The sequence below is a fragment of the Scleropages formosus genome, chromosome 16 (genome assembly GCF_900964775.1).
Source record: "Scleropages formosus chromosome 16, fSclFor1.1, whole genome shotgun sequence".
Classification (NCBI taxonomy): Eukaryota; Metazoa; Chordata; class Actinopteri; order Osteoglossiformes; family Osteoglossidae; genus Scleropages; species Scleropages formosus.
This window is the reverse complement of record NC_041821.1, coordinates 22,549,132-22,575,996: the sequence shown is the minus strand read 5'-3', so window position 1 is coordinate 22,575,996 and position 26,865 is coordinate 22,549,132. Positions and strand designations below refer to the sequence as shown.

At 45.7% G+C, this 26,865-nt stretch overlaps 1 protein-coding gene across 3 annotated transcripts in view; it reads right to left on the bottom strand.

Moving 5' to 3' along the window:
• The window catches only part of sh3pxd2aa (SH3 and PX domains 2Aa), a 97,210-nt gene that overhangs the window by 50,111 nt on the left and 20,234 nt on the right, over window positions 1-26,865 (bottom strand). For all 3 annotated transcript variants that reach the window (XM_018750920.2, XM_018750922.2, XM_018750921.2), the window contains exons 3-5: window positions 20,810-20,885; window positions 17,296-17,372; window positions 14,244-14,335 (exon numbers count right to left, since the gene is read on the bottom strand). In XM_018750920.2, the coding sequence (XP_018606436.1) occupies window positions 14,244-14,335; window positions 17,296-17,372; window positions 20,810-20,885 (245 nt within the window). The remainder of the gene's footprint in view (window positions 1-14,243; window positions 14,336-17,295; window positions 17,373-20,809; window positions 20,886-26,865) is intronic.

The following is a 26,865-nucleotide window of genomic DNA, read 5'->3' as shown; positions in this document are numbered from 1 at the left end:
CAGGGCTCTCGTAATATGGAATCGAGGAGCCGTGAGTCAGCTTTCGATGTGAGTCCTCTCATAGTCAGGTTATCGAAGTGGCGCTTTAGTAAAAATGGACAGACAAAAGGACAAATGCCAGAAAATATGTTCCAGAATATGCTGCACACCATAAACAATGACCGTAGAGTGGATGCACAATCCTGAAGGACCCGGGACTTTTCATCGTAAATCTTTGCTCACACTTTAACGTGCAGCACGCAGACAGGTACAATGTAAGACGACACATAACGAATGTACACGGGTATGCGAATGCGCATGGAATACGGCACTTTAAATCGTACGACCGTACGGCATGGCCTTATGGCACGTAGCGCTGGTGCCTCACAGCTCCTGGGCTAAGAGCTGTGATGCGGCTCAGTCTGTGTGGAGTGTGCATGTCTTCCCACAGTCCAAACACGTGAGTATCAGGTGCATTGGTGACTCACCTATAGTATGAATATATACAATGAGCAAGTGTGTGTAATTGCCCTGCGATAGAGTGGCGTACCGTCCAGGGTGTACCCTGCCTCACATCATATGTTTCCAGACCATCGTAACCGTGTACTGGATAAGTGGTTATTGATAATGGACGGACAGCTGGATGGCCAGATGGAGAGACTTGCATATAGTGTGTTGTTCTTAAAAGTTACAAGATATGAGTTTCCAGATGTTAACAGAAACTGAGCTTGTTTCTAATCAGCATGGTGAATTTCATCTGCTACAGAAAACTGAGAAGTCCACGTGATGCTTAGTGACGAGAGGTGTGAAGAAGGCTGGGAAAGAAAAAGAGAAGGGGGAAAAAAAATAAATAAATAAATCTTCCCACATGAGCCCCTGCAACGTACACAGCTGGAGTGCGGTCACCCCGGCACCCCCCGCTGCCTCACCATCATCCCAGCTGGGCGTCCCCGCTCCTGTGCCGTAGACACCCCTTGGCTCTCTGCCCCGGAACACACCACCCACCCACCCCCGCCCGCCCGCCAAAGTGGTTCCACAAGTGGCCTTTTCACCGCAGACGCTTCGTTCCCGTGTCGCCCTCTCTTTGTCAGCTCTCAATCTCCGCCATTGTGGAGCACTCCAAGATGAATGTGGCCATTCTGCCCGCCTCCCTGAGGTCACTCTGGCTAAGGCTAGAATGAGCTCCATTGTGAGGCAGCAGCAGCAGGAGGCGCACGGAGGCCCCGGGGCAGCGCCTCAAGGCCCGTTCATGGGCCGACTCTTCTGAGCTGCAGAAAAATTGCAGCCATTCAGCTATCGCTCCGTGAGACTTGGAGTTTTGAGGATATATTGTGGAAAAATGCAGCCGAGCACAATCCTGGCAGGCTGAAGGCCTGTTTTTCCTTATCGCTGCTCATAAGAATTTGCAGACACCCACTCATCTTCGAAAAAGTCGCCTTGAGGGCTTTTGTTTCCACAAGCCCTCCTCATCCACTGCTATTCACACAAAAGTCAGAAACTTGAGTTCATGTATCTCTTCTCAAATGTTCTGCTCTTTTTTTGTGAAAAATCCTTGCTGATGGCTTCGTATCAATAGAAGTGGCAGCACATACATGCTCACACACACCCTGTCTGAAAAGGCTAGTCCAAAACAGGATCGCGGCGAACTGGAGCCTAACCCCTCAGCACAGGGCGCAGGGATGGAGAGGGAGAGGACACACCCAGGACAGGATACCAGTCTGTCAGAAGGCACCCCAAGCGGGACTCGAACCCCAGACCCGCCACACAGCGGGACACAGCCAAGCCTGCTGTGCCACCGTACTCCCCATAACATGTTCACCGTATAACTGTAATCATGAGTGAAATCTCATATCACAGTATCTGTATTCTCACAGCTCAATAATTGTATGAAGACCTCAAATTAACCAGGACAGAATGAAGAAGAGCAGCACAAAGAGGCGTCTTCTTCCTTCCTTTCAGTCTGACAAAGTCCTTTCCGAGTAAAACGCAGTACGTGACGTCCCTGCAACGAAAACTATCGCGACACATCACAGAAATGTCTGCGAGCCGGAGCTCGCCAGAGGTGGGACGATTCGCGTGATGAATAAAAGCGCAGAAACTGTTTTTCTAAGCAGTAAAGCTCTTGTCTGGGTGACAGTGAAGTTCATTTCAGAAAGTCCCTGTTCACGCTCGCTGAAGAAAATGGGAACAGTGCTCTGAGTGTGTTGCAGAAACAGCATTTTTCCCACGTTCTTATTTTCTCTCAGTCATAAAAAATAAGAAAATCCCCCAAAATTAAAACATACCATTAAAACTAGATTTTAACCTTTTAGAGACACCGATACACCAAATCGGCATAAACTATCAGTGTGTATGTAAACGGGTAAATCCTCAGTGATAGATCAACGTCCCTCTCCTGGGGTCAGTCACACTTGGGATGCAAATACACTTGAAATTGCAGCAGAAAAGTTCCAACATTACCGCAACAATAGTGATTTGTGCCACAAAAAAGCAACAGGGCAAGATGGACACAGTTATTTTGGGTTGTTTAGCAGGCTTTACTGCTGAGGCATCTGAAACACATTACTGGAGTAGGGAATTCTGGGGCTGGTCATGGTGGGGCGGGTTGGGCCGGGCCGAACCGCTGGGTCCGGTCCGGCTCCCGAAATAATGAGCCTCCCTGGAGCGAGATGGGCTCCATTATGGGGTGCAGCAAGAGTCCGGGCAGGACTCTTGCTACATCCCATAAAGACGGGTGTGTAAGGTAGGACACACACACACACTGTAAAACCAACAGACGTGCGATTTGAGGATTTGCATTTTGTCATTACTTGTTTAAACTTCTCCCCCAACAGCGTATAACATTAAGCTACTTACAGTAACTTACCCATTTATACAGCTGGATAAGTTTCACCAGAGTAATTTAAGGTAAGTATCTCACACAAGGGCACATCAGCAACCTTTAAGTGCAAGACAGCAGCTGGTGAAACCCACCTACCTTCCTCTCAATTAGCTCTTGGTGAATGAGGCTGCAAATATGGGCTATCTTTTCCAGGAGTCTCTATAACTCACCTCAGTGGAACTGGAGGATTGTTCTTACAAGGTCAGAAATATGCCAGGCGCACACGCACACACACACGCACACACACATACAAACGCGCACGCACAGATTTCAATGCTGTCTTTGTTAATGAATCAGCACGGGGCCTCTCTGAGTCAGGCCAAGCTGGAAATGGCCGTCTGTTTATGTATTACAACACCGGTCTTGATAGGTGGGCCCCATCGTTACTGGAATGTGCCCGACGCCTCGGTCGGGTCCACTAATCGTCTGACTCAACTAATGTGTGTGCCAGAGGTGAATGGGTCACACTCGGATTGGCTGCAACCTCCTTCACTGTCCTCAAACCACCCTTCAGCCAAACACCGGTCACCTGCTACATGGATGCTAGTCTAACCCCTGATTAGTGTCCTATAGTGTCCCATGGTGCCCCCTTTGTCAAGTGGTCCAGTCCACACTTAACATCTGACTGGATGAGCATGAGGGGGGAGCCGGGCAGTGGCGCAGTGGGTTTGACCGGGTCCTGCTCTCCGGTGGGTCGGGGGTTCGAGTCCCACTTGGGGTGCCTTGCGATGGACTGGCATACAGTCCTGGGTATGTCCCCTCCCCCTCCAGCCCCACGCCCCGTGCTGCTGGGCTAGGCTCTGGCTCCCCAGAACCCCGCATGGGGCAAGCAGCTTCAGACAATGTGTGTGTGTGTGGATGAGAGCTCACCTTTTTGAGGATGATCACACAACGGGAGAAGGGCTGGAGATGATGGGAAGTGGAAAATATTGCTGTGGTTTCGTCCATTTCCCTTTCTTGACACCTCCAGAAAGCAGCAGCTGCTCAGCACTGCGCTTCCAGTTTGCACAGACAGCAGTGCTGAGCTAAATGACCCCAAGTCCAAGTTGCCTCAGAGCGGCCGCCAACATGAGTTTTATAGTACGGGAAGGTACGCAGGTGGTTTACCATTGTCTTCTTCCACACATCTCTTTGGACATGGAGCACGAGGAGAAAGTGCAGCTTGGGTGCCGAGAGGCACCAGCGCTACCTGCAAAGCCACCATGCCACACAGGGTACAGATAAGCTCTAGGTAAAAGAATACCTATGTAGAATGAGGCACAGACCGCTAGTTAACCACACAAACTGCTGCGTTATGGCATTACTGAACGAGAGCAGTAGGTGGCACAGCGGTCGGAGCTGTTGTCTGGTACTCGACAGACGCAGCTTTTAAGGAACCTGCCTGGAACTAGACACAGCTCTATAAGTGAGTTAATTGCTGTAAGAAGCCTTGCAGAAAAAGATGAGCCAAAAGGAGAAATAACAGGAAAGGTACAACGCTGCCTCTTTACTCTGATCAACCTCAACATACTATACTGACATCAAAAGTATTCGCAGTGTTTCGAATTCTCTGCCTGCGGTGTCTACATAAGTGCAGCTCCAGACTGCACACTTGCACCTACCAGGAATGCTGTCAGATGCTGCCAACTGTCTGAAAGGTTTCAAATATATTTAGCTTTACTTTTCTGCCTTTGCCATGTCTTATTACCACCCATCAGTCGGTCAGTCAATTTCCTTCCAAATGTTCTGGTGTGGGTCGAAGTGCTACCTGGCTGAAGATGATAATACTAAATTAAAAGAAAAAATAAAAACACACACACACAACAAAGTCCCAAATGATGATTTGATTGCAACTGACCAATCTTGACTCCACCTCCATGTCTTGTAACACCAGCAAAAGGACCTTTACAGCTTTTTCGGTGTGCACACAATGGCCACATGCTAATTACAATTTGCCATTTCCTCAGCCCTTCTGAGGATAAACACATTTATCCTGATTACTTCCATCAGCAAAATCCAATCTGTGCTTAACCCCCATGGTACCTACCCCCCATGAGAGGGCTCTAAGTTCAGCCCCCAGCAGCTCCATCACTACTGCCACCCAGGAGGTCACCAGCTGCTGCCTTTTCAATCAGCTAAAAGCCTGTGTATGACACTGCTTGGATTAATGCCATTGTTTGGGCGCTGAGTGTCCCGTCAACTGATCTGTCCATTTACCAGACCTTGGGGAGAAAACCCGTCCATCTCCGCCCCCATACCTTTCAGCTCCGCACGGCTACGTTCGGCGTGATGAAAGCCGCCAAGATTTCACAATAGCTGCTTTGTGCGAGAAGCCATAATGTCAATTACCACGTTAGACTAGATGTTGTAATAAATGAAAAAGTACACCAAATAATTTACAAGACAAAAAATTAACAAAGCATGAAATGTACACAAAATGAATATTTCGAGTGAACAGCATATGTGCTTACTCTAAAACAGGAAACACTTTGGCCCCCACAATAATAATAGCTCGCTAATTGTTCCCGTCAACTGCCCCTTTATTCTGAGCTTTAGACACAGATGGCCTTAATGAGAAGTTTACCCTTACTTTCTCACTTTTGAAGTAAGCGACTGAAAACACTAAGTTTGCCCTCAAGCAGGACAACAACACATGGCAAACAACTGGGTTACCTAACATTTTAGCAAGAGACAACAATAACGGCTCCCAAATTGGAGCGGCGACATTCCGCCGCGGATCCATGGCAGTAACACTCACGCCAAAAGAGCGGCTTGAAAGCTGCAGGAGGAAATGAGTGGAATTTCATGTTCCGCAATGTGGCACTCAAGGCAAAAGACACTCGGTCCTAAATGAATGTCAGTCCTGGGAGAAAGGTAAAGTTGAGACAATGAAGTCACCCTCACAGGAAGGCACGGCGTTTCCAAGAACGTGGCCCAGCACACACTCGGGTGCCATGTGCAGGGTGCCAGGTGCAGGGTGCCGGATGCAGGGTGCCGGATGCAGGGTGTGGACGCCGCCCCCTGGTGGCCGAAGTGGATGGAGGCCTTCAACGCTGCGCTGCGCTTCATTGCAACACGAAAAAGTTGAAGTGATGCAAGAACTGTTTTTGTTCTTCAGAAACATCCGTGATACGGAAAATGACTAAAGTCCTCAGTATTTCATATAAAAACAATACGGAGAAGACAATAAAAGTCAGATTGAAACGGCACTGCGAGAAGGGCTACCTTCCACAGAAAAGCTTATTGCAACAGTACCAATTTCAAGAGGAGTCATTAAAATGCCACAGTATGAGTTTTTTAAATATTTAATAATAATAATACTACACTATGGTTTGTGCAGAACACTATTAAAACGATTCTATCAATTATAATCAAGGCCTTGCACATAAGTGGAGTACACAAGGCAGCTTTTTATAATAGATGTTCTTCGATTTACGATGGTTCGACTTGCGATGTTTTTGACCATACAGTGGTGTGCTGGCAATAGACATTCAGTAGAAACTGTACTTCGAATTCTGATTTTTTCCCAGGCAAGCGATATACGGAGGGATATTCTCTCGCGATGCTGGGCAGCAGCAGCGCTCCGCATCTCCCAGTCCGTCACGCAGAGGTGTGTGTATTGTGTGTATTAAATGCATTTTCGACTTACGATACTTTCCACTTACGATGGGCTTCGTGAACATAACCCCATCGTAAGTCAGGAACCACCTGTAAATAAATATTCCAGAGTCCAAGGAACAGAGAGAAGAAAAGCAGCAACAGTAGCTGTCCTCACAGGAGGGGAATGTCTAATATGTCACCACCCCCGTGCCATTGCCTTTTTATTCAAATTACCTTCTCTCAAGTGATCGGAAAGAACTACATGTGGGAAACTGTTTCATGCAGCCTGTGGATGTCAGTTAGAGTAGGAATTTGAACCGAACAACTGCAGCGACACAGACAGCAACAGCATAGAGCCTTGCGCCTTCAGCTCATAAGAAGAAGTCTGAATGGATGTAATACTACAAAAAATGTATCCAAAGCACTCAAACGCAGCACCTAGAGAAAAGGGGGGATTAAGTACATCTGAATGCTCATTTCATATGCAGCAGTCTAGTCGACATGAGGAGTCTTTCTTTAGGAAAGAAGAGCTCCTCACGGAACTTGTGAAAAAATGGCTTTGGGGGAAACTGATCCACCACTGTCCCTGTTCCTCAACTACAGAGGAGTGTTTTTACAGGGTTGGTCGCTCTGCGGGAGATACATCGCCTCTGCTTAGACAAGTAAGAGTACGTACAAGTAAGAGCCTCGGGTGGTACACCAACACCCAACAAAAACACATTGTATGAAAATTAAACAGGACCTTTTGGGGTTAAAAGAGAGCTACTTCTGTGTCACTCGACCACTGTCGTGAGAAGTTTGACTACAACGAGAGTAAAGCTAATTTAAAAATGGAAAGTGTCAACACAGACACTTAGTAACATCACTGTTATGAAGGAGAACTGCCGAGAAGCTCATCCCAAACCACGATGTCTCATGTGATAAAGGGTTTCGGGACAACACACTTGACTGTGTGGCAGCATCACATCAGACCTTAAAGCATTAAGCAATGTCACAATCGTTTACCCATATATACAGCAGGGTATTCTTACCGTACCAGTTCAGGTTAGGTACCTTGACCAGGAACACTAGAGCGAGAAGTGAAATTCAAGGTCCCAATCACAACGCTACCTGGCAGCCCGAGCACCACTGGCTGGATATTTAGACATTTTAGTCAAAAAAATGCCAGCTATAAAATGCACCTTGCTCACTCTGAATTGCAGGAGACCGGAAGAAAGTATCTGTTAAATGAATAAATGTATCAGGAAGATTCCATAATTTTCTGAGACTGATGCAACCTTCCCTCTGCCACGCTCATTTCAATTCTGTCAGCACACACACCCATCCAGATGGGATCCAGTGGGATTCTGCGTGGAAGCCACCGAAGGGTCCCACCTGTTGCAGGCAGCCTCCCAAATCCTTGTCCTCTGCTGCCACCTTGACTGGAACCAGCGATCACTCCGCAGAAGCCCACATGCCCGACCACAAACGTCACATGAGATATTTTGCCACTGCAGCTGCTATCATGATGCAAAAGGAATTTCAGACGCGATACTGAAAACACAAAGAGCCCTGTCATATGATGGAAGGCATCCGGAGAAGGACCATTACTGGGAAGACAGCAGCTGTAGATATGAGCCGTGGGTGTGGTGAGGGTGAGGAGGGGATTTCCCCTGACGTTAACCGCTTCTCTGTGCACCGCCACCATCCCATAGCACTAACAGGAGCGCGATGACCTGAAGAGCGGAGTACTGATGGGCCTTTCAGTGAGGCACATTTCTAAAGTGATGCCTGTTTGTTGCCCTGGGAACTCTCCAGTCATTACTGGTGAATGACAGAACACGTATTCAAACCGTGAACTTGGACGGACAGGGCACTCGTTCTCTCACTTGTAAGAAAAAGGAGGGCTGTACGCTCATACATTTGAACTGAATCCAAGATCCAAAGGATGAAAACAAAGTTAAAAGCCCAGCTCTTCATGAGAACCATGACTGAACTCTGTGTGTTACTCTTTGTAATATTAATTCATTATTATTTATTCATTTTGATAACACTTTCTTCCCCCCCCAAGGGACTTGCAGTGTTACGTTTTCACTCTTAGCTAAAAAAAGACTATTTACACAGCGAGGTGACTTTTACTCTTTTAGTTCTGGGTAAGTACCTTGCCCAAGAGTACTACACCAGTATGCAGAATTCAAACCTGAGTCCTCCAAGCACAAGGCAAGAATTCTAACCAGGTTGCCCCTTGCTGGCCCATGTAACACTTTACATAAGTCTCCATGTGCTGTAGTTGCCTTGAGCTAAGTACTTGCTCCAAAATTTGTGCTTGATTTAAAAAAAGAGCTACAAAAATGGGTAAATCATTGTAAGTCACTTTTCTAGAAAAGCATCAGCTGAGTAAACAAATGTAAGTAACCCTTGTCACCATTTTTCTTTTTTACAGTAATGCAGATCTTACCATAAGTGAAAAGTTGTTCCATTATTCTCTTCATATGCTAAAACTGGGCCTGGATTTATGCCAGCACCAACAGCAAGTAGTGGCTTCCTGTGCCAAGTATCTAAATCAGTGCACTGAAAACCGCAGATAACAAAAAAAAAAAAAAAAAAAAAAAAAAAAAAACTGGTTTTTAATACTTTGCAAATAGTTCAAAAACAAAAAACTGCAGAGCACCCAGAAAATTTAAATTTCAGATATAAATAAATCAGAGGTTGTTATGTCGAGCGTAGCCTTATACAACCAAGCGGCACAACTGAAATTGAGAGCACTGTGTTATGTAAGAAGTTCGATGTATCGTGACTGGCCTTTCGTATGGCAACATGCAGCAGCAACTCATCGGACACGCACAGAAAGGCAGATATAATTGCTCTCTTGTGCAACGTCTGTATGAGCAAAGGCACCTCTGCCCTGACACGATGCAGCTCTGGGATGTTTATCGGCCTTTTCTTCTTTCTTCTTCGCGTTCTCTTTTCCTCAGGTTTGTCTCGCGTGCATCTCCGAGCACGTCCACAGCTGGCTCCATTTCGCGTCGGATCAGAAACCCACGTCATAGTAAAGACAGCAATGTGCGCGTCTGTCTGCTTACTTATTTTTCACTACTTTTTACTACTTTGTGCGCAAGCAAAGAATTACAGGCAGCGTGGAGATTGAGCAGAATCACAGACATAGTTTTCTTCTTTATGACGACACACTTCTCAGTCTGGATACAAATATAAATTGTCTCCTTAAGTGACAAGAGAGGCAGCAATAGAGGCAGGTTCAGCGCAAATTGCAAGTATCAGCTCTCCTAAACCAACCCTAAAATTTGCACAGGAAGCCACCAATGCCGGCCACTAGGGGGCGCTACACTACTAACAAGAGGGTGGGAGGGAAAGACGGGTTCTTCGCGCTGTGCAGTGAGGGTGCTACTGTACAGCAGACAATAAATGTCACAACATGATGTTTATGCCTGGCTACACGGAGGAATGTCTCAGATTAGCGTTTACGACACTGCTTCTCATCCGCATTTCCTTACCGCGACTAAATGGCTAAAACAAAGGTGCTGTAATCTCAAGCGCGAACCTTAAACTAATACGGTGTAACTCTCTTCTAGCAGCAGCTTCAAACTTGGCAGAAATCTTTCGGGGCCTATTAGCAGAATAAAGGCTAAAGACTGGGAAGTTTAAAAATGTAAAGCATTCGGGATGAACGTCCTCCAAATATGAAATATGAGCACAGACGTTTCATGAGCACACTCTTATCAGGCACAGCAGTGGGTTCTGGAGGGGCCTCTGAAAGGAGGTCTTTGTCTGGGGCCCGGTGGGCTCGGCGCGTACCAGCCATCTCCCTGGCATCGGCATGACTCTTACGGGAAAGGCGGCCCGTACTGCGGTCACTCGGGAACCGGGAGGTCACTCCTTCAGCACCCCGACCATTCGGCCGGTGTTCGCATCCTCATACGAAGCCCGGACTCTTACTGTGCTCTTAAAGGAACTCCCTTTGAGCGCAGCAGAAAGCATTGCGAAGACGGTCGAATACTGTGGAAGGAAAGCGTGTTGCTGCCACACACAGCAGGTGTCCACTGTGACAAAGTGCTGTAAAGTGCTCTGTGCTTTCCCACGTTTGAATCCCTCCTTCCTATGTAGTACCCTTGTGCAGGGCACTTACCTTGACTTGAAAGAGGGGGAAAAAATAAAAAAATAAAAATACAGCCCAGCTATATCAATGCCTAAATCATTACAGATGTCTTAGCACTGTAAGTCACTTTGGAGGAAAAAAGCAGCTAAATAAATGATGTGAATCTAAAAAAGCAAATACATCACAGAAGTGGCATTCAGCTGCATGTAAGAAAAAAAGAAGGGAAAAAAGAGAAAAAAAACTTAGGGGCACTGGGAATACAGAAGTTATGTCATCTATTTTGAAGATTTAAGTAATCACTAAAGTCAAGGTATTAAAATCACATCTTTTGAAATTATAGCCTTGTCTAAATATTAGAAACATCACTCTCCCCTTCAAGAGTATTCCTCAGATGAATAAAGTATATTTTTAAATGTAGCTGCACATGCATGAAATTATGGGTTCAGTTTTAAAATAAAATAAAAAAAAAAAAATCATAGGAAAAAGTACCATCTGAGAAGTTTCCTGTTAGAACCCCTTCCCCGGAACACAAAGTCCAATTACATGTTTGGTCATTTTTGTTGTGGATTCATTACAGGTGTCGTCAGATCCGTCTCAAGTCTGACGGCACAAACACAAAAAAGTCCAAGATCCCAAAATATAGAAAACACAAGGAGGGTGCAGGAAGCGATGGATGGATGGAGGTTCAGATAGGTCCTCCTGGGATGGGACAGGACAGGACTGCTCTCTCCCGCCCTTGAAACCAACATTTATGCAGTACAAGCAGGTTGGTTTTCATCAGGTCTGGAGCTGTAACTGCTTTAACCTCTTTACTGTAACCCAGAGGTTCTGGACCTTTTCCGGGTCACAGACGCCATCAATGTAATAAAAGCTAAGGAGCTTCCTATCCTAGGAAAAGGTCTGTTAAAAAACGCAGAGAAAATATTGCGCTGAATTCACGTATTTCACTGAAACTTGATGGCTTTTACATAGAGTTATGTCAGAGATGGTGTTATTTTATTTTAACTCCTAGTGTCAAAACAAGCCTGTGCTTTGTGGACAGTCTGAAGTCCATCCACAGACCCCCAAGAGGTCCAAGGTGCCCAGATTAAGAACCCCTGCACGAACCATTCATGCAACTGCACACACAAGTTGTGAGGTTATTCAACAAAATATCGTTTCAGCACAACACCTTCCACAAGCTTGGGATTGAGAGAAATGCACATGTATGAAAAAAAACACGTCACATCTTCCCGGTATCTTGTAAAAATCATTTCTTGCAACATCATTTCCAAATACAGTTCAAGTGTGCATCTCAATATTTTTTACCACATATTTACAGTGGATTTATGCTGCCAGTGCAGGGAACACTAAGGTATAGGACACAAAGAGCAGGTATAGACTGTTACTACTGAAACATACTTTAGGATGTGACCACACTACCTCCTAATGGAGAGCTCGAGAACCTGTCAAAAGATGCCCTGTTTCAGCTGTTTATTTCTGTACTGCGTCATACATCCATGTGCTTGAAAAGGTAAAGCAGAGCTCTCTCACACAGTATTTAGCCCTTGAAAGAACAAGGGAAGCACGCAGTGTGAGAAAGGTCACCATCCAGAATGTTATTTTAATTATCCTTGCGAAGAGGATGCTTGGGGAGAAGTTTCTCCAAAACTCCTTTCGGGCCCCGATTTGCCCTGAAAAAATAAACATTGTTATGTAAATGGAAATAAAGATGTAAAAGTCTCTCCAAAAGTATTTATATTTCACAGCAAACTAAGAACAGTGACATCAGCACTGAGATTCACTGAGTTAATGCAACAACAGCCTGTAAATTAAAGGGGGCAACTGGAGGGGGTGTCTAAACACACACCTGGTTGTTGGTGTGTCAAAAAACACAGGGAACTCTACTTCCCTTGAGCGTTTCACACCAATGACCTTATTGAATTAGCTGCCACTTTTCTACAAAGTCACTTACAACGTTAAGCGACTTATTATTTACCCACTTACACAGTTGGGTAAATTTTACTGTATCAATGCAGGGTAAGTGCCTTGCTCTTTCCCACAGCCAACAACTACAAAGGGCCTGAGAAAGACAAATGGGACGGTCGAAATGAATACAGCACTGAGATGCTGGAAAGCACTGATCGAGCTTGTAGCCTCCCTCTGAAGCGATATGTCCAGACTGTGACGAAAGGTAAGATCACAAAAAAGCCCCTTTGTTACGTCAGTGAGCCCTTGACTGTGACAGCCGCTGGATTTATGACCAGGCAGAGGCTGGATTTTCTAGCACGTCCAGCAAAAGCACATTTGGAGATCAGCCTGATTTTCTGGAGAGTCGTCTCAGGAGCAAAATACCGTTGCGTGTCTACGATAGGCCATTTTTTTATTCTGAAAGTCAGATTTGCATGTTAACAACAGAAAGAAAAGGATGCCTTGCTCCTTAGGCTTCTATGCTAGACAGGATCTCCATCTCCTCTGTGAAAGAGATGCTGGGCTGGTCACGCAGGGCACTACGAATATTAATGAGACAACAGACAGTCCTTCACATTTTTCGAGTATCCAATGGCCAAAAGTGCACAAAAAAAATTTCAGAATTCTGAACCGTGTTATAATGCGTCATCGATTCTGAAGAGAACATATGATTCCAACAACAACGGCGCTATCGCATGATATATCATCATCTTATCAGCGGGACCATTAAGTTACACAGAACTGTCAACAGAAAAAGAAAGAAAACAACGCTCCCCTGAGCCAAACTGCTGCTGGACCACCCACTTGGAAGCTCATCTGGGGAACTCTGAACGCAGGGCATCATCCCTCAGTTGAGAGACATCCCTTGAAACGACTCTCTCCTTTTCTCCGAAGGTGCCTGTAACGTCAGCGATGACTCCCTACACCTCAGGTAGAATGCTGTTCACTCAGAGCTCCTGCTCACAAAGGTCTAAAATCTAAAGAGTGCAGCTTCTTGGTTTGGGCTCAGGTGTGGTGGAATGAGCTCCTTCTACTGTATCTATACCAACATTGAAAGCATCTCTAAACATCTCTTTCAGACCCACTTCTCTCCTCCCCTCAACAGCTCAAGAAATCTGCATTGCAGCATCTGTCACAATCACCTTTCATATTCCGTCACCCTCAATTCAAGAGGCAGCTACTTGTGTAGTGCGCACTGGCAAAACAGTGGTACAGGTAACCATCAGCAATCATGGGTCTGCATCCACAGCTCTTTGTCTGGTGTGAAATGCGCTTCTACTCGCTCTCAGGTGCACTCGGTTTAGAGGAAAGCGTCTGCTATATCAATACATGTAAATGTAAGGACAGGATGTGAAAATTGGACACCTGGATGTATGTCTGTGATGTTCAGTTAACACTCTGGGCCATGTTCATCAGCTGTTCCTCAAAGGACATCATATCTTGCTACTCTAGTATATCTACTTGTTTTCCTATTCCTATGTCACATCTGCAGGCAGCTATGGGAATATGTGTGCCATGACATCACCTCTATCAAAAAAAAGTAAGTATCTGTATCTAAACCCTCTGTCTGTTGGTGAAACGCACTTTTTTGACTCTGAGCTGTGCATCGCAACGGTGAAAAGCAGATTTCAAAAGCACAAACGTGCATGTATACTGGTTTCAGACTGTGCAAAATCAACGATTTGGAATAAGAATAAGATCTTTTTAGACACAGGAAAGAGTCACATTTTGACTGTTAGAACTCAAAGAAGGGCCACTCACTCTTTGGGGGGATTCAGGTCATCCTCCTTGGTCTCAAAGAATCTGAGCACCTCCTCACTCTGGGAGATCTGTGGGGGCAGTCGCACCAGTGCCTGAGCCAGAACAGGGGGAGAACAAGATCAAACTGACAGCACAATGAAGAAGTGTGCAGAGTTGCCTCTGACCTTTTGCCAAAAGGCAAAAATGTGCTTGTTTGGTAAATAACGCTGAATAAAAGACCAGTCATTTAGAAGATATATTCTAGTTTTGCTGACAAACCAATCAAACGCAATGAATCACTTCCCTCTGACCTTTAGAACTGAGACAACGGATGTTTCCCATTAATCACTCATTTTAAATAATGCATTAAAGATAAAGATCAATGCACCATAAGGTAATGCAACAGAAAATTTCTGAATGCCCACTGCCCTTTAACAGAGCCCATTAAAAGAAGTTTATGAGCTGAAGAAATCACCAGCATAAAAATGTCACCCAGCGAATCATTAGGCCTCTATTAAGGGATGCTCTTCCCCAGATGTCTCATTCAGACTCAGAGTAATTAAAATAAGCTAGAATTGCATTGATCTAAAGGTTGTGGAAATCAACCTAAGCTACACACTGATGGTCCCAGTAAAATGACAGCGGGTTGGCCGGCGTGGTGGCACAGCAGGTAGTGTCTACAACACACAACTCATGGGCTATGAGTTCAAATCCCGGTCGGTCAGTCAGTCAGTATGGGGTTCCCGTGTTCTCCGTGTGTGCTTCAGATCAGTCAGAACATTTAAACTGCCCTTAGTGTGTGACTGCACAGGTGGACACGTGTGCATCTTTCATAGAACTCAAACATAATTTGACACAGTCCTTATCCCATACTAGCCTGTACCTTCTGCTTCACATCTCTTTGTGCTTTTTAAAATCAATTGCTTTCAGCTGGCCGACCACACACAAAACCCACCTGTATTCATTTTCCAACCTTTTGTACCGCTTAAAAAAAAGATGGTGTTATGCACAGGGTGAAATAAACACCCCCATGACATGTGCCCGCGAGACTGCTTTGCAACGCTCCAATGGGCAAAACCCTAAGGCCGTGTCAGCGCCCCTCCCATCCCTGCGTCTGATGTGCGCTGCTTTGCATTGTTTGTTTATACGCAGCAGCCGTGTCGGTGCCGGCGCTGGGACCAGAGGAAGCGTGGGGGCTTGTCTTCAGGAGGAGAGGGGAGAGTGCAGAGGAAGCAGGAGCACAGCCTTCGAGAGCGAGAAACCGGAGGAAAACAGATGGTGGGCGATAAGACTGCCCTCCGGCAGCTCGGCTCGCAGGAGGAATGTATGCGTGCTGCATGTGTGCTTCTCTTTCCCCCTTTTTAAAGTAGTGCAGGAAGCAAAACGGACCAACAACTTCACTTTGTGGGCAAACATAATGTGCTAACTTGTGGTGCTGCCACAGTAGTGAGGATACGTGAATCGTGACACTGCAGAGAATATGTTAACCATTGTAATCATTACTCCAATGTACATTAACTCATACTAAGAAGTGTATTTGAATGATAACAACGAAGAGCATATTTGAAGCACTTTACTCATTCGGGTCCCTTCTCAAGACTTTCTCAACAATTACAGCAACGAAAGATTTTTTTTAACAGGTTTTTAATGCATTCACCATTAATTTCTCGCCCACTTCAAAAACTACAAAGAAAAAATGTTTGACTTCCGTAATGGAAAGGGGGTAATATTATTATTATTATTATTATTATTATTATTATTATTATTAATAATAATAATGTGATGTTCTATTAAATTAACAGAATTAACTAAATCTACTACAATTTAAAGTCTACATACACAGTATTCTGAAGTAATTTGCTGCACTATCGTGTAGTAGTTATGAGTGTGCAAGTATTACACACTTGACTCTGCCCGTTCACATTCAGGTACAAAAATCAGATCAAAGACCACAGTGACCAGGCGGTCTCGCATCGCAGACTTATTTGAGCATATAAACATAGAAGAAACCAAATGGAACAAAAGCGGAGCCTCATTTCTTCTCATGTGAGGAGTTCAAAAAACATGGTCGTCTCTCTCAAAACACAACCACTCCCTTGGACCGACATGAGAGTCATATGAACACTTATTAACCGCTGCACGACCCACAGTCTTCCTTTGCTCTACTGCCAGACTGGGCTTCACGTTCCTCTTCCAGCTCAGTCACAGCTCTCTAGCTGGTGCCTGGCACAGCAGCCAAAAGAATAATGGAACAATTAATGAAGGAGCGTACAGAATTAATTTAAAAAAAAAAATCTTGTCAAACCATGTACGTTGGCATAGTAACAATCAGCACTACAACTAACATGAGGAACAGGTGGAGACTTCAAGGCTTTGTTCAAGTACAGAGTCAGTCCTAGGTTACAAAATTAACAAGAGAAAAGGCTGCGCACCCACTATAATGCTATTAATTTATTGGATTCCTTTTGCCAAGGCGACTTAAAGTTATTTTTGTATACCAAGTCACTTAAAATTATTTACCCATTTACACAGCTGAGTCATTTTACTGGAGCAATTCAGGGTGAGTACCTTCATCAAAGGCATAACAGCAGGACCAGGCATTTGAACCCTGGTGCTTCCAGTATGAGACAACAGGTTAAACGCTACTCAATGTGTTGCCCAAATATCATGTTTCTGTTGCCTCCTGGTACACGGTGACTAAAAGAACTATTTCATGTGTCAAGTTTTATGCAGATACTCGTGTGACGAACATTGATTCATATGGTGGAAAGTAAACTAACTGTACTTGAGAATCACGCGTCCCCATCGAAGTCTCTCTTCCTGCTAACGTACACATTGCATTTTCTATGAGATGTACGTCACTTTGGAGAAAAGTGTCTGCTAAATGAATACATGTAAATGTGTCTCTCATTTGTTCAAGTAGAGAACAGGATGGACAGGCAACTTCACATAAATTGCCTGAACACATTTGTCTTCTTTTAGTGGGCAAAAGAACTCCCCCAGGCAAACTTAATATGTCACATGCAAGCTTTCCCTTTGCCATCAATTACGTTTGCACGTTTCATTTTCTTACCCTGCAGTAGTCGTCAATGTACCGCAATCGTCTCATGGCAACGTCCCTCACATGACTCCGCCGAAACAAGATTTTACCTATGAGGGGAAACAAAGGTGGCAATAAGCGATTGTTAGAAAAATAATTAGCCTTGGAGGGAAAAAAATAAACACAAAGGATTCACTCATTCATTCACTCACTCACTAACAGTAACAGCTGGTCCAACTGAGGGCTGCAGCAGTCCAGAGCCCATTGCAAGCTATATTACACACACACACACACGCACACACACGCACACACACACTTTCTGAACCGCTTGTCCCATACGGGGTCGCGGGGAACCAGAGCCTACCCGGCAACACAGGGCGTGAGGCCAGAGGGGGAGGGGACACACCCAGGACGGGACGCCAGTCCGTCGCAAGGCACCCCAAGCGGGACTCGAACCCCAGACCCACTGGAGAGCAGGACCCGGTCCAACCCACTGCGCCCCCCACAAGCTATATTATTACAACATAATTACAATACGTATTGTTATATTTTTCTTAGGGATTCCAGGACTGGGTTACTCACAAGAAAGAGCAAAAACAACGCACTCTGTAGAGTAACAGTGAGGAAATATTCATGCGTAATGCATTTCACCCTGAAGGTTCTCTCGTTTTTGGAGGACATGCCATCGAAGTGTAATTCCCGCGCCCACCACTAGATGTCAGGAACGTGCGCTGTACACGCTGCCCCCGGACTCCCGGGGAGACCCGACCTCAGTGCTTCTGAAGGCACTTCTTACTGTAGCATGAAACACATTGAAACTGTTCAGCTCGAACTTCCAATTTCCCACTGCCCGTTTCATTAAATAGGCTTTTTCCAAAAAAAATCATCTTCGCTCAATACTATCTGTATTTTCTGAGGCACAGAAATGGAGTTAAATTACAGGTGCATTTGTTGCAAACGGAAGAGTAGAACCGCAAGGGTCTTCATCTTCATTCGGGCAATACGTGTGACATCCAAACCAATTTTCTGCAATTTCCGAAATGAAGGTACTTTGGTTAAGAGGCAGGATGGAAGAGCACACGCAGCAGGACGTGACTGGGACATCGTGAATGGCGGGAGAACAGCTCGGCCGGGCGCGCGACTCTGTCCTGGGTGTCAAGTGGCCGAAACACAACGCAAAGAACGCACGCTCAAACATTAATGCAGCGTCACGTAAGCGTTCGGCAGAAAAGTTCAAGTGCCTTTCAGTATACTTTGACTGCTCGAATTCATCAACCGACATCTGTATTTGATAGCAGACAAAAAAGGTTAGGAAACACAAAAAAAATTCTGGCATGCCACAAAAACACATCTGCGCAAATTTCCCCTTGGCTGCAGAGCGCTCTCACACCATCGGTAATTAGTCATGCTCTGTTTTGCATGAACATTTTGCCATTTCTTTGGATCACAAGACTTTAGAGAAGTGGCTGGGTGAGGACGGGCGCTACGCTCTTCAGCTTCCTCAGTGGGTGCGAGCGAATGGGCTAGAGCCGTGCACAAGGCCTTTGTGAACAGGGCCATTTAACATTTCGGCAAAGGAAGCCATCGCCTCTTCTTGGAACAGGTCTCCGGCACCCGTGGGACCAAACTAAAGTCGGTTCGACATTAGAACGTGTGGGTTTCTCGACGTTAACGCCCAATCGCACCCACGCAGAGCATACTAGTACAGAGAGTACATCCGTGAACAGTGTGAGCACACCTGAGACACCCGGCCACTAGGTGTGTGTGGGACGAACGGGGCGAAAGAGTGAAAGCAGAGTAAACGCACAAGTGCGGTACACCTCTGGGAAGTGCTGCAGGAGGGCTGGGAAGAGCCGGCAGCTCTTTTCCTCACTGAACTCGTTCACTGAATATCCTGCATGGTGAAAAAACCATTTACCTACAAGTGTGCTTAACACTTTCCACTGGTACTGCATGTTGTAAAGTGGAAAATTGCAGTTATGTAGATCTGCGCCCACCTGGAGTCTTATTAGACAATGACAAAGACCCATAAAGTAGACTAAGAATACATATTTTCTATTCATTTTCAGAACCCCTCTCCCTTTGTTGACTTTGCAGAAAACAAAAATAAAGTACTTTGGACCAGCAGACGTGATTGTGTCCCTCTGCGGAAAAAACAGACCCATCGCTGCAGCAGAATTCTGTGTGTTTTCTGAAATTATGGGATAATACTTAATAATGTGGATCCCCAGTATCCGACCGAGGTCAAATTACTAAAAGCAGTGTCGTTATTCTCGTGGTTTTGCCCCAATCTGAAGAGGCACAGCTGTGTCCCTTTACTTTCAGCGATGAAACAGCGAAAGGCGATTGTGAACAACATTAAAAACAAGAGGAACAAACAGAGCTTTAATAAAATGGGCTTGTTGGTTATTTACAGGGATCGCAAGCCGAGTGTGTATCTCATGAAGAGACTCGTAATCTGGCTCGAAAAAAAAAAAGGCAGAGCAAAATATTGGAGCCTAGAGACAATGGCGGCCACTGCTCCAGAAGGTCGATGCTGACAGCGGAGCGACGTAGGAGGACTTAGCGTCTGTCCAAGCTGGTTGTGTCAAAGCTCTATTAATACACCTGTTAATGAGCGCTGGGCAGCCATGTGACAAAGACGAGTCTCTTCTGCCCGCTGGAAATGTTCCCTCTCGTTCCTCAGAGGCTGAGCAACACTTTAAGCCACAGCTGAAATTTATGCGCCATGACAACCTATGTAAATAATATAACGTGACATAAGTTGTGAGTGTGTTGCTGTTGTTGCCATTCCTTTTTGAAAAAGAGTAATGCTCCACGCTTGGCCTAAAATGCTTGGTGACTAGAAGATGGATGCTTTGCGTGCGCTCAACGTATTGCTCTGCGTGTGTGGTTAATGAACCATGTGCGTGCGCTCACGCGCTCACAGAAGCGCGCAGTTTAGAAGGAGGATCCTCGATGGCAGATGGCACCACAGCAGTGAGCGGGTGAAGACACCCAAAGCCAAAGCGGTAAGAGGGGAAGGGCTCATCAGCGCTCATCGCACTTCATCAGTGTCCCTCACCGCGAACAAGGTCACTGAATGGGCTACTGGTCAGCTTTACACAGGACGACACACACAGTGCACACCTGACATACTGTCCAGGATGTTGCCTGGACTGGAAGTGAAACACTTCGGCCAAGGACACTACTCAGCGATCCATCCAGGGTGCGAGTCTACAGCGACTGAGTCATAAATTCAGTCCATGCTGTTGCTTTTTGGTTTGTGGTGAGCACATAAAACGTCATTTAGAGTGACACACCTCACACATTATGGCCTTTTAGATGTTATCAGCTTTTCTGAGTCAGGCAGCCAAGCCCATGAAAATACATGTAAGGGCAGTACTGAGCGATGGAAAGCACGTGCCCTTGAGATCTTTAAGCGTGACTTGAAGGAATTCACCTCCAGACAGCTTCAGCTTGGCAAAATGGTGATTCTGTACCTTCCCATCTGCAGGAGACCGCGCCATCCATACATCTCGCACTCACTGTCCGCGGCTGTGCTTACCGGGTAGGAACGGGATGATTCGCTTTTTTGGGTCCTTTTGCCCTCCCTCCACTGGGAACTTGTCGAGAATCTGCATCTGCAAGACAAAAAGGAGTGCCGAGGCCACACAAAATGCCCTTTATCTCATGGAAACCAAGCAGGGACAAAAATCCGACTTTGAGAGCATGCATGAAAGAGCGTGAAGGATGCTGAATTGACAAGAGCTCATTCCAGAGGTCGTGAACTTTGTACTGGAGACGTTTTAGCAAATGACTGTAATAAGAAGTGTAATTACAAAACTCCAAACAACTATGATGTACTGCTACTAAGCAACATTTTCATCATCAGCAGCTACCATTTGATGACATCAGTGAAAACCAAGCAAGGGCATACTCTTCTTAAAAAAGCAGTTACATTACAGTGCACAGGAAAATATCAATTCCAGTCCTGCAAATAGCATCTCGCAGCTAACATGAAAATAAGCTTTTATTCAAAATAGACTTTTTAGAGCTTTATACTGTGCAACAATGTGACTTTTACAAGTCGCTTTGAAGGAAAGTGTCTGCTAAATGCGCGCACACACACACACACACACACACACACACACAGAGGCTGAAGTCGCTTGTCCTGAGCAGGGTCGGGGCGAGCCAGAGCCTAACTCGGCAGCACAGGGCATAAGGCCGGGAGGGGGACACCTGGGACGGACAGGATGTCAGTCCGTCACAAGGCAACCTAAGCAGGACTTGAACCCCAAATGTACCAGAGAGCAGGACCCAGCCAAACCCACTACACCCCCACGACCCCTAAATGAATAAATGTAAAAGAAAACGTCCAACACATGGAAACAACTAATTAAAACTGTTATCCGCAATTAACGCTATACATTTTTTTTTTTTTTTTAATTATTATTTTGTTGCTTGACCAGTTCATACAGCTGGGTATTTTTACCTTATCAGTGAAGGGTAGGAACCTTCCTCATGGGAACTAAAGTAGGAGTGGGGAACAAACCCAAATGTGTGTTTTTCACACCCATCCGCTGACTTGTCAAATGACGTTGTCCGTGCAGAGTGAAACCTCTCTTAAACGCATGTCCACTTGCAAAATAATCTTTCATGCTTCTCCAGCTAGTGTATCATTAATGTGAGCTAAGAAAAATAAACACACAGTCCAGGGCCAAGAGCCCAAAATATTCGTTTGCGCCAGATGTGCGCTCAGAAACGCAGAAATGCTGAGCGTAGCGGCGGCGGCAGCCCACACATCTGGCCCAGACCGGCCAGGGAGCGTGAGCCCGGAGCAGCGGCCAGGTGAACAAACACTGCAGGCTTACGTGGGGCGAGCAAGGCGGCCTCATTTCTCATTTTGTCCGGGTCAGCGCACATGCCCTTGCCAAACCTGCCGGTCCGTCGCCACTGGAACGCTTTCCTAAGACCCCTCTGCTGGGTTTTCCCGCTGTCACAGCAGTCTACTTGTGGGGTTTGGCTCTCGCTGCAGCCACACCGATGTAATCGGGGCGCGCGCTCCATAGCGGGCCCATGTTTCGCGTGGGTACGGAGGAAACGCTCTGCACAAAAGTCCACTTTACGTAAACACACAACCGAAAATATCGCACAGCAGCACATTTCTGTCAAATTCAGTGTGGAGCAGAAAATTACTTGCACCATTGTGGTAAGGTACACTTTGGAGCCAATTATACATGGAGTCCACATCCATGCACTTGGAAGGAAAGAGGTCAAACACACCCACAAAAACTCCACTTTTGGGAAAGCTTATTAAATTTAATTAAAGGATGAGCGAGTTGTTTTGGCTCCAGCAGGTGGCGTAGTGGTTACAGAGGACCTTTGTTCAGAAGTGCTCCAAGAAAAATAAATAAATACCCTGCCGTAAATGGGTAAATCATTGTAAGACGCTTCAGACGTAAACTATTTTATGTCAGTAAAGGCTTGAATTCTGAGAGCCCCCGACTTCTCAAGGACATGTATCACTCAGCGAGTACATCTGTTTAGCCTTTCTCAAGAATAAACACTCAGGCTAATGTTTATTCATGAGTGTTTTTTTACTGAATGCTAATAAGTAAACATTAACAGGGATGTTTACTGGCTTCTTCTTTTAGCTCCGGCAACGCTAATTCCCCAGGAATCGCAAACCACACAACATCTTAGCGCGACTCAAGTGGCATTCACTAATTCGGGATGGGATTTCTCAGGTTGCAAACAGTCTCTCCGAACCTCTTCTCACACCAGGTGTCATTTCTCAACTGCCCCAGGCACCAGCCCAACGAACGGGTGGGGAGGCAGAGGAACAGGCGGCTACTGCAGCTCTCCAGGGGCAATACGCGAGGACGGACGAGACGCAGCTCCACCTGCGGACCGTGGCGTTAACCCTCCCGGCAACGCGACAGCACTGCATTGGGTGCAATGGGGGGGAGAGTTTGCGTCCAACCAAGGGATGGGGCACTGCAGAGCCCATCCAGGGCAGTTGGAGGGACGAGGACCAACAGACAGCCACCCCACTTCTCAGTAGCTGTGACTGATGCTTTCCTGCCCAACTCCTCCATATGACTCACACACATTCCCCACCACCTCATTCAACTAGGGCACCATCCTAAAAAAGGCCTGTCAGCCACCTCTCTCTCTCTCTCACCTATTAGGGAAGAGAAGTCAGAAGAAGAAGAGTGCCGCAATCCATAATTATACATTAACTTATTTACTGATAACAAAATAATTCTGTCAAACAGGCTTTGTCATCTGACTTTTAATGTACGATTTTGAGCATCCGTGACAGCAAGACAAAGGAGAACATTTGTTCACTGGTTTCGGGGAAACGAGTAGACCACGCCTATCTGTGATCTCATCGAGGAGGAAGAAGAAAAGGGTAGAAATTTGCTCAAGCACCATTTTTAATGATCTCACTCATTTCATAAGGTTAAATATAACATATATAAGGTGCACCACTCGATACTGCAGTCACCTTCTACTTAATGAACTGGGGCTCAAATCCTGTTCCGAATTAAGATTCTTGAGCAACGTTGCCTACATATCTCGAAAAGCTCCAGCAAAAATCACCCAGAAGCATAAACAAGTAAACCACTGCAGGTTGCTGTAAGTCTACAAACCTCCTACTGTAAGTCACTGTGAAGAAAGGCATGAGCTAAATGAACAAATAATACTGTAACAATGTTCTTATAGTCAAAGCTCTAGCAAAAGCAGACATAATAAGATTTAGTGGACAAATAAAGTAAATAATATGCTTAAATATATTATACTTTAATATAAAAAAAATGATATTTTAATACACTGAAATTTAAAAAGCACATTTATATATTTAAAATGTACAAAGGATGTATTCAGCCATTTCGATTTAGACCCAAAACTGAAGCGTCAAACCAAATTTTTCAGATAGTTCGACAGCTTCTTTTAAAACCGTAGTCAAGACTTTTGAAGGCAGTTATTTGCCAGCGCCAGATGACAAGGCTGAAGTATCTCTCACTTCCTGTTCAGTGTCACATGACCACTGGTCACACTGCAGCCATTGTGCAGGAAGACCCAAGGGAGCTGGGCACAACTTAAGCAGGAAGTGCTCATACGTCACTGGTGATCTCAGGTCCCCAGAGGGCAATAGCCCCGTGTGTCACAGACCCCGGGTCCAGACGACTGGGAGTGACCGAAGCCCCGACACAGGACGTACCCATAAATGTCACAGCTGGGAAGCATGGCAGCGGAAACGTCGCTGTCCAACTGTCCCATCGGAAACTGTACTTACACAACACGCAATCTGTCACTGTCACTCTGTCAGCACCGCACAGCTCACGAGTGCCTAACACCTTATGAAACACCCCAACATGAGGACTTTCACATGACTTTGAGGTGTGGGACAACCGTGGGTTGCACTGCTTTCACTCTTCTGTCCAGCTTGTCTCATTCTATTGCCCATCTGTACTCAAACTTTTGAATGGCCCTGTATGTAAAGACATACGCAGAAGGAGACACCATGGCACATCATTCATTTTCTATTTTCATTACATATTTAATTCAGTATGAGAGTGCACTGCCAAGTGTCTCCAAAACATCCGACAATCTAGGGTGAAGGAAATGGAGTTCCACCCTATTTTCAAAGGGAGCATGTGCTCCGTTTTCTCGAGGCCAAAGACACTCTGAGGGACTCTGTCGGTCCAGTAATTCACTGGCCGAGTGACAAGTGTGCGCGCAGCAGCTCAGCAGCTCAGCAACAGGTGCAGCAATGCGGTTATCTCCGTCTTCTGGTTCCCCCGCTGCCATCCCAGAGGCATGAGGGTGAGGCCGTGGAAGGGTGAAGCAGCAGTTGGTGGAGCAGCGGGTCCTACCAACTCCGCAGCGAGAGGGCAAATTCCAAGCTAAGCCCTGGGTTCATGGTCCTGATCGCCAAATGGGTTGCTGAGCAGAACCTCACGAGTGGCTTATGGAGCTAAGGGGGGAGGGGGGGCATTCCTCTCCAATTTCAATCCCAGTACACAGATTAATGGCAGTTGTGGTGTTGGCTTTCACACAGCTAGGAAAACACAGTCCAAAGTGCTGAGGAAAAAAATGAGCGTGAGAAACCTCGCAGATGGAAACCGTGTCGGTAGATGCAAAATGGTTCGTGTCTCACTTTGCACCAATGTCCATCACCACCATGCCTTACATCTTCCAAAAGGAATGTGACAAAAAAAAACCTTCTCAGGCTGCGTTCTGCACTGTTTACAGTTATATTGTGACTTCTGGATAAGGTCACAGCCTTTCAACCCGAAGGCTGCAGATTCAAGTACTTGGAGGGGTCTTGTTATCGTACCGTACTGCAAGGTAAAATTAATTGGGCTGATTCAAAAAAAGGTTTGGGATAAATTAATAAATCTGTAATTCACTTTGTATGGAAATTTTGGCAGAACTGTTTTTGCAGCAACATGATAACATGCCAGCATCCACTTTAGCAACAAACTTTCCCTTTGTCTTCACTGTGAAAATGAAGGCTCAAAGACAAGCCTTTTACGCACAAAAGAGGACATGTTTTCCTTCTTAAAAGGCAAATATCAGTTCTTCAGAACTGACAGCTTAAATGGGTGAGTTTTGATATAGTCATAAAGGGGATATTAAAGACACAATGAGAAATTTGCTTTTTGTATGTAGAAATTCTAGAGGGAAGAGTTGGGGGGGGTGAACGTTACGTATTGTATGATACCCTCTAGAGGGCTCAGCTTGACAAGGGGCGTTTGAGAACATAATGAGTGTCCACACCAAAGCATGCTGACATGATCCAACACACACACACACACACACACACACACACACACACACACACACACACACACATTTTGAGGACTACAGCCTTTAGACACGATTCCCTGCAGGCAGCGAGTGTCGGTTCTATCTAGCCGAAGTAGAACAGAACCACTTCCAACATGCTGAAGAACAGCAGTGCCCTGAAACATAAAAACAGTGGAAACTACAGGGAGAAACGGAGAAACAAAAGATAACGGGAGTATCACTACTACGCAGCACATTGGTGGGACTAAGGAAATGTCATTCCAGGTGTTACCAGTAAGCAAGCTCATCACCTTAGCTAGGTGCCATCAAGTCAGATCCAACTCTCAGTGACCACTCACGTGGCCTGCATATTTGAGGAAGACACAGAACTGTTCTATTGCCTTATTGAATACGTGTCTTTGGACTGTGGGAGGAAATCCGCACAAACACGGGGAGAATGTGCAAACTGCACACAGACAGATCCAGATTCGAACCCAAATCTTAAGCCACAGCCCAGGAGCTGTGAGGCACGAGCATTACCTGCTGCACCACCATGCTGCCTTCACTTTAAAAGTCTAAGGTCTTTTCTACCTCTAGCCCCAAAAAATGATGCTTAAATTTCTTGTACACTGCACACAATATAAAGTCACATTTTGTTTAGTCGGTTCTTTGCGTCTTTAAATATGTAGATTGCAGCCCTTAGACCAGTGCACTCAGCCAAAGTAGGGGTTACCACATAGGAAGCCTTTTTACAGGCCATATACCTTCAGATAACAGGATAAAGATTAAAGCAAAAACAAAACTCAGGAAAAGCCTATTTAT